This window comes from Wasmannia auropunctata, unplaced genomic scaffold (assembly GCF_000956235.1).
Source record: "Wasmannia auropunctata unplaced genomic scaffold, wasmannia.A_1.0 LD270786.1, whole genome shotgun sequence".
Taxonomy (NCBI): domain Eukaryota; kingdom Metazoa; phylum Arthropoda; class Insecta; order Hymenoptera; family Formicidae; genus Wasmannia; species Wasmannia auropunctata.
In genome coordinates, this window is record NW_012092104.1 from 6,761 (window position 1) to 16,114 (window position 9,354).

Below are 9,354 nucleotides of genomic sequence, written 5' to 3' on the forward strand. Positions count from 1 at the left end.
TTCTTTTTCTCCACCACAAATATTAAGAAAACATACATTTTTATTATACATAACTTATAAAATTAGCGAGAGCATAATAGTGGTCTGTCAGATCGACATTGTGGTTAGTGTAATTTTTTGGGATGTGATGGTTTAAAGGTTAAATATACTATATTTATTAAAAATACTATCATGATCAACATTTACTAAGAAAATCATTTGATCTTTATTCAGAAGTCTTTTTATCGGATTTTATCATTTTTTGTGAAAAAAAAAATATTTGTTTGAACTTTAACAGGATTGTGCCACGTCTTTCCATTGTCCGATCGAGCTCAACTTTAACATAATTTTTTTTTCACCAAATGGAACAACTTTAGGGAACGTCGTGAAAAAAATTCGAAAAAAATTGTTCACCAATATATAGCTAAGATCCACCCTAATATATATTAATATCATTATACGTAAAAATGAACTTTTTTAAAAATATGTTTTTAATTTGCTCTTTAACAACCAAAATTAGGGGGAAACAACTTTTAAGTTCGTTTTCTTGTTAAAAAATACGGCTTTTGCGCAACATTTTTTTCTTATTTTTTTTTATTTATTATATTTAAAATATATATAATAAAATATTGTAATATATATTAAAATATAGATAATAAATATATAATAATATATACGCGTTTACGAATCATCTATATACAATTCTCTGCACACAAAATTTGTGGTAACAAACACGTCATTTAATTCCTTTTTTGTATTGTGTTACGTATTACCGAATATTCTATATATTACGCGCGCAAAGGTATTAAGGTACGAGTACTTTTGAGACGCATAGTATACGCACGCGGATAAATAGGCAACTCAGATAGCACAGAGAGTTCAAAAAGAACTTATCAATTCTGAGTTCATTTTCAGATGCAAAAGGAATTCCTTTTTTTTTAATTCAAAAAAAAATTTTCTTGCATCTGAAAATGAACTCAGAATTTATAACGTAATGAATTAAAATACGATAAAACGAATAAATTCTCTTTGAATTCTGTGTGCTCTCGGGAAAAAGTGACTACCGACTCGTAGTCTTCATAATCGTGGAATCACGTATGTATAGTTTGATATCTGACAAGTCTGTCTGTTTATCTTATAATCTACTGACGTGGCCACATACAGTCTCTTTTTTAAATATAAATATTTAAACTGCAACTGCGAGAGTGTATTTTCCCTAATTCCTTCTGCAAACCTCAACATATTGTATATTAATGTTGTTTTACATTACACAGGGTAGTTTGTCCGAAGCAATTAATCAAACTGCTATAAAGAAAAGTAAGAAATGGAAGTGGCAGGTGGCATTCAATGGTTAGAGCAGGCACAAACGAAAATTATGAATGATGATAATTCAGATCGCGTGAAACATGATAATATCCAAAATACTGTGAAAGAAACTATATCAAGTGCAAGAAATCAAAGCGACAATATTGATGAATACGTAAAAGATGTAAACGAACGTTACGAACTTGCAGAGGCAAGAAGCGCCGTTAAACATATCGAATATATTATGAAATATATTGTCGATGAGAATTTTGTGTACCCGAAGGACTATGACAAATGGACGAACGATGAAAAATATGAATATGCAATAGATAGCATTATAAAAAAATCTATCCCAAATATACCAGACTCCGTATCCTATCTTTTACCGGCCGTAAAGTATCGGGGAGATTGCGGTCGAAATTCAACGGACAAGCCGCTCTGGTTAGACATGGAAATGTTCCAGAGAGGTCAAAAGTTCGTGCGAGACCATGATTTCTCGAATTTCGTCGCTAACGCGTTGTCGCTTTTCGTGATATTCTCTTCCACAAATGGTCTTAAACCGTTAATCTTCAGCCGACAATCTCACACGCCGTATTTAGCGTTCAAGAGGTACTACATGACAATTTCGATAAAATCTCGTAGATCCAAATTAATTTATAATCGCGTTAGAAACTAAAACTAAGTCTTCAAACGTTCAGGAACAGTAGATGAATCTTGAAAAAAATATAATATTTGAACTTTACGCATTTATATAATGTGATTTATAATATATGTAAATAAGTAACTTTCATAAACACACACAATTTGTCTTGAGAAAAAAACTACATGTATAGGCATTGATAGATCTTGAGATTTACGTCAACTAGAATGAAGAAAAAAACGTAGGAAAGAATAATATGTTTGCAAGTATTACTTTGCTTGATTTTGAATAAAATATTATCGCGTTTTACTAGTCATTAATTAAGAGCATTATAAAATAAACAATAAAAATTTAGCGTATATATACAGTAGCAACTTTGCGAACATAATATTAGTAGTAATAATAAAAAATTGCCTTCAAAATTTAAATTTCAAATATATATTTCGATGAGATATGGAGTTCAAGTCAATATTCAAATATTCTAATATTCGACTTGGAGTTTCTTGTACAATTAATTTTTTTGCCTTGTTTTTCCAATTTTTAATTGATCTGATATAAATTATGCATGTTATATACATAGAATATCATTGAATATTCCACGCAAAAAATAATAACAAATAAATTGATTGTCGGGAATGATTAATTGCAAAATTTTATTAATTTATAAATCTTAGTAAAATTAAGCAAAACAGATATTTTTGCGTGTTTGTATAGCGACATCATTTTTCAATTTCGGTGATACATAAAGCAACAAAATCGAATCAGATTCGATTTATTACATTCAGCCAGGAAATGGAAAGTTACTTTTTAAAAATAACTATAGTCATCGTTACTCGTTACTGAGTTAAAAAAATAATTAGTTACCGTTACTAGTTACAGATTTTTAAAAATAACTCGTTATCGTTATTGTTACTTAAAAAGTAACTCGTATAATTATTACTTTTCCGTTATTTTTTTAATGCTGAAACAAGATCAATCTAAATAATTTAAGATGCAATTTTTTGTTTTAATATTAATAAAAGCAATACAACAATGACACTAGACAGATATATATAAATACAACTAGGAAAATGAAGGCCTTTTCAATATGAGCTAGAGCTTCCAGCTTCGTGCTTAATATTTTGAAATAAATTTATATATACATTATATATATCCAATTTTACAAACTACGTGCTAATTAAATTTTCAATCTTAAAACAATTAATTCAGTTAATATTTTTCACAATAAATTTTTTAAAGTATATTAAGATGCATATATAACATAAAAATATTAAAGTACTTGTCAATTTAATTTATGATATTAATTGACTTATGGCATTCTTAAGATGTTATAAACCAATTACAGAGTCATATTAATATTTTAGGACATTATTTAAAATAGTCTTAAAATAAGAGTAAACTATGTAAATACTAGCTTAAAACTGAAGATTGAATATACATACGAAAATTTTGTTATAAATACAAAAAGTTCAAAATATAAAAAGTAACGATAAAAGTAACTGTATAATTCGTTACCGTTACCGAAAAAATGTAACTACGTTACCGTTACAGTTACCAAAATAATAAAATAACGTCATTATACCAATCCGTTACCAAAAAAAATAACTGTAACGGTAACGGCGTTACAAGTAACGAGTCACTTCCAATCCCTGCATTCAGCATTCTGATTTTCATTAAAGGTACGTATCCACGGCTTGTCGTGTAACAAATTGGATGACGTACGATCCGTGGACTGTTGGCACGCGAGCCTACAACGACGTGCAAGCTGTGCGCAGAATGCATCGTGCGGTGCGATTGCAACTCTGCGAGCGCGACGATGTGGAGATAGATATGGCCTGTAAAATTCGAAATCCATGGTGTCCGGACAGAGAGACAATTTTAGAAGACTTTTCTTCCTGTCCAGCTTTAATGAAAAACGGTATAAATATATGTGAAATAATCTCACAATCAGCCAAAGGATTGAATCAAGCTGACATGGCAGCCACGCAATTCGCTTTTCTCGGGTTAATTGTGTTGTACCCTCACGAGCTCGGCTTTCATGCTAGCGATGAAGATATGGCAGCCTTTTGTCACACATGGAGAGGTCTAGGATATCTTCTTGGTATGGAGGACCAGTACGTATCGGTGCGCCGTATAAATTCACTTATATTACTCATTATATAACAACGTCTTCGATGTTAATGAAAAGGCCGTTTATAATATATAAAAAGTTTGATCACTGACAGCTCTCTTTTCGATTTTACTTTTTTAAATAAATTTATTCACGTTAACTGAATTTTACAATGCATACTTTTATTTCCAATCTGTCTCTTTCGTCTTAATTTTGTGACTGGATATACAGGGTGTCCCAAAATTCTTAATTAATATTTCAAGGCGTGAAAGAAAATGAAATTTTGAACTAAAAGTTTCTGTATTAATTTTGGATCAGACCATTATTTACAGAGTTATTAACAAATAATCAATTACATTGCGCTTAACCGAAGTACGAAGGAGCGTAGCTGTGCGGCTCTTCGCGCTTACTTTTCTCGATTAAAATTTTATTCTAATTTTTTTATATTAATAAATAAGCAAATGAATAAATCAATAAATAAGGTAGGTAAATAAATAAATAAGTAAACACAAATAAATAAATAAGAATAAATTACAATTCGAAATTTATCTAATTTTTGATTGTTTGTATTATTATTTATTATTTACTTATTTTAATAAGGAAAAGTTTAACAAGAATTTATTAGAACTTTTACTTATTTATTAATATGAAAAATTAGAATAAAATCTTAATCGAGAGAAGTAAGCGCGAAGAGCCGCACGGCATGATACGCTCCTTCGTACTCCGGCTAAGCGCGATCTGATTGATTAACTTTATTCGTTAATAACTTTGCAAATAATGGTCTGAGCCAGAATTAATACAGGAACTTTCAGTTCAAAATTTCATTCTCTTTCACGTCTTAAAATATTAATTAGAAGTTTTGGGACACTCTATATATATTCGTATGACAAACTTTTTCAACGCTTGAGCATTTTTTTCTTACTTGTCATCTATGTCTCATTAGAACTTTAATGAAAATAAATGTTCCAGATATAATTTCTGCCGCGGCAGTCTGAAAGAGATTAAGCAAAGATCGCGCGACTTTGTCGAATTTTTTATGAAGCCCAGCTTGTTGAAAGTAACACCTGAATGGGAACATATGTTGAGATGCTTTATAGAAGGTTCAGTTTACTTTGGTAATATTTGTTCTTTCAAAGTATTTCTACTGTTCGTCACCGATTTATTAAACTTTGATATGCCACGTATGCGAAGTACACTCACTTATTCTGAACGGTTACTTCTTATGCTCTTACGGTGAGTATCGCGAGCTAAAAAAGCACAAATAATGCACGAGAATTCTCTTATACTTATTAGAAGTCGAGAAACTGATATAAAAACTATATTATTGACAAAATAAACTTTTTATCCAAATTATTTCTTGTGAATGAGCAAAGGTCAAGTCTTTCATCATCAATTGCATACAATCAATTGGTTTGACATAAAGTAAAGAATTTTGATAATTTAGAGAAATTTATGAGGATTCATTATAAAATTATTATAAAAATATAATTTTCTGATTGTAATTGTGTACAGATTCGAATGTTTAAAAAACTGATGAAACTGATAGTAATGCATTATATATTATTAATGCATTATAAGTCTAATTTATAGGACATCGAACCGTATAATATAAAATTTTTTGTCATATTTTTACTGCTTATCTTATTTACCTTTATAATCGTAATAATAATCATTTCTTTCTATAATTTCAGTTTTACACTTCGTTATGCCTGTAAATTACGATTCGTAAGAGAATGTTTGAATAAGATATTTCAGAAGACACTCGATAAAGCAGTCAAAGCTGGACCTGAAAAGCATAAGAAATTCAAGAAGAGATCTCAAAAGCTTGTAGACGAGGATTAATAATATTTAATGCAGACTCGGAGTGCATTATTGGGTATTACTATATGTAGATATTAAATATTAGTGAGCATTAATAAGCATTAATAGAATAATATATATTAACGAAATAAGGCAATATTAGATGATGTTAACTTATATTATGAATATTTTTCTGCATTCTGAAATCATAAGAAAGTATAAAATAATAGAATATAATAATACAATGAAACGTAATAAAAGAGGAATAAAGGAGGAAGAAAGAGAAAGAGAAAGGAAAATATATTTATATACAATTAGTTCTATATATTTATATAACATTAGGAATGTGTGTTCTGAAAGAAGCAATACGCAATATAAAAAAAAACGCTTATTCATATTTGACGTCTGATCAGTGAAGTAATTTGCGCAGGAATAATTTGTTATATAATACCACCGAGGTCTGCATAATTAAGTCATTTGTAATGAAGAGAAGTGCGCAAAATTTTCCGAAGAATTCAAACAATTTCAAGTTCTCATAAGATAAAGCTCTTTTTTTATTAAATATTAAATTTATAAAATATTAAATATTAAAAAAAATTTTATAATATTAAAGCTCTTTTTTAAAGTTTAAAGATACGTACGAATTATTTGTTTTTTTTCAACTTAAATAAAAGCAAAGCAAAATAAGGCGATATGTAAGAGAAGATAGACGGAATAGCTATAATAACGTTCGCTAATAAATAATTAAGTTAAATATCAACTGAAATATAATTGAACAGCAAACAAGGTCACTTTTTTACTATTTTTGATTAATAGCAAATTATAGTAAAAGTAAAAAATGTCAAATAGCGCGCGCGAAGTGTTTGTAATGCTAGTAATAAAATAAAACAAAAAATTACAATAAAAATACAAAATGCGATATAAACGATCACGATTGCTCTGACATAGGGAGTTTGAATAAAAACAATATTTTAGCTATGCTTCAAATTTTCAAGTTTTGTAAAAATCATTTGCGTTCAGTTATATATTAACTTATTATTTTAATTGCTTGTTTTTATTGTAGCCGGATATCTATACTATTTATTGATACAAACTTAAGTAGTGTAAAAGCATTTAACACAGTTTGGGAAGCAAATTAAACTTCCAAAAGCGTACGAAGGATCTCCATCTCCCCCTATATATACACGTGTATATAGGATAATAAATATAATATCGCTAGTAGATATGCAAAGTAAGTTAAACTGAATAAAGTTCTTCACTATTTTAGTATTTCCATACTAAATAATAAGAAATTATTTAATAACGATTAGCGGATTCGTGTGCGTTGGATGCGATTTAGCGATAGGAAACAGTATTACGCATGATTTGCGATACTAAATACACGTTTTTTCCAATACTTCGTTACACGTGTAACAATCGGCGTTTAACGATAGGACCCTTTCGCCACGCTTACATTCATCGTTAAATCGTTACATTATCATTATACAGGGTGTCCGGTGTTCAATGGTAAAGCGCTCATGGGGAAGTATAATGGATCAAATTGAATTGAGAAGTCTTCTATCATTTTGCGATCTTCGCAATAGTTTTCGAGATAATAATCATAAAAAAAAATTACGCCATGTATATAAAAAAGATTACTATTGTACATTACATCTTTCCTAAACCATTGGTCATTTTAGTCACTTTAAACCTTTTATGAGACTTAAAATTATTTAGAATAACAATGGCATTAAACTTTTGCTGCAAATGCTTTTGAATGGTTTAAACAGTTTATTAAAAAAATATTTTTAGTTTGAAATAAAATATTTTTGTCTCTATGTCTAATCAAATACTTGGCAACTTATATGTTCTCATATTTATTTTTGAACAACTTTTATTTGTTAAAATAATATTTTTGGTTTAGAAAAGATATAATGTACGATTTACTTTTGGCGTAAATTTTTTTTTTAAATGATTAGTATCTCGATAACTATTGCGAAGATCGCAAAATGGTAGAGGACTTTTCGATTCAGTTTAGCCCATTTTATATCTGTCCAACTCTTTATCATTAAGTACCGGACATCCTGTATATCATATATGTATAGTAAAGAAATAATAAATTATATGATAAAGAAATATTAGCAATTTTAATCGTCGTTTGAAAACGTCAATATTAATTAAATCACATAATATTTGATTCTAATTTGATCGAAAATTAAAGGCATGTAAAATTTTTTGAGAAATATTAGAAATATAAAAACAAATGATGTATTTCTGTTTATATTTCAGAAATAAAAATTGAAGCATAAATACTTATTAATGAAAAAGTATAAGTAAAATTACAAAATAAGCCAAATTCAACAAGAAAGAATTATGTTTTAAATAGCAACTAGTAAATTGAAAACAAAAACGCTTTAATTTAATATATCTTTTAGTACACAAACTTTTAGTACATTATATAAACATAAATATGTCATTTGATTTGCTTACGTTACGTAGAAGAAGTTTAAATATTTCGTGATGTATTACTTTATAAATGATATGAAATTATTACTAAATAATTTTATGTTTTTTGTAACATAAAACAAATTATATTTAATAGTATTAATTAAATTAATGTTTAATTTTTAGCAATATTTATACTATTTAATATAAGAAAAAGGCATAATTACTCATTAAATGTTCTTTTTATCTCTTTCTTGATGAAAGCTGCAGCGTTGTTAATGTTTCCTTCTATTTCTAGTGCTTCTAATATTTTTTCATTTATTTCTTCTTTCAGTTATTCCTCTCTTTTATACATTTTGGTAAAGTCATGCAATATTTCTCGTATTTTTTGCTTTATTTCATCAACGTACGTCCTTTCTTCTGGTATTATATTCTATAGCTTCCCGTTGCGCATTTTCAAGACTCCTTCGGTCATCATCTAACAACGTCCTATAAGAATCCATAAGATATAGAATAAGTTAATTTTCATATTAATTACGTTTTTATATTAAGTACATTCCAAGCCGTAACAATTTTAGGTGACGTTACGAAAGATTTAAAAGAAGTTTAAATATTCCGTGATTAATTACTTTATAAATGATATGGAACTGTTAATAGATAATTTTGTGTTTTTTGTAACATAATGCAAATAATATTTATAGTATTGAAAAATTAATGTTTAAATTTTAGCAATATTTATGCTATTTAACATAAGAAAAAAGCATAATAACTCATTAAATGCACTTGTTATTTTCAGGGTTGAGAACGTTTACCTTAAAAACGTAATGCGTTACCGTTACCGTTACTTGAAAAGTAACGATTCGTTATTTTATCGTTACTTTTTTGTAATACTGAAATAAGTTTAATTAGATTTCAAATTTGTATTATTTTATAATTATTATTAAATATAACAATAAATATTAAAAGTTGAAACTCTTCAAATTAGTCTGTATATAGAGCATATTTTTCTCTACATTACTTATTTTTATAGAAAGTAAGATTAAATCTATTGTCTCTAAAATTATTAAGAATATATTCCAATCTTCACTGTTAGTTA

The 9,354-nt window shown here is 27.9% G+C and overlaps 1 protein-coding gene across 7 annotated transcripts in view; it reads left to right on the top strand.

Annotated features, from left to right (window-relative positions):
- Window positions 1-9,354, top strand: part of LOC105462102 — a 12,445-nt gene that overhangs the window by 2,016 nt on the left and 1,075 nt on the right. The window contains exons 2-6 of one of the 7 annotated variants that reach the window (XM_011708635.1): window positions 1,254-1,893; window positions 3,604-4,038; window positions 5,004-5,267; window positions 5,781-5,910; window positions 9,055-9,113. In XM_011708635.1, the coding sequence (XP_011706937.1) occupies window positions 1,304-1,893; window positions 3,604-4,038; window positions 5,004-5,267; window positions 5,781-5,865 (1,374 nt within the window). In that variant the 5' untranslated portion in view covers window positions 1,254-1,303 and the 3' untranslated portion in view covers window positions 5,866-5,910; window positions 9,055-9,113. Of the gene's footprint in view, window positions 1-1,253; window positions 1,894-3,603; window positions 4,039-5,003; window positions 5,268-5,725; window positions 6,122-9,054; window positions 9,114-9,354 lie in introns of those variants that run through there. The other 6 variants (XM_011708632.1, XM_011708634.1, XM_011708631.1 and 3 more) reach the window with 6 other exon arrangements.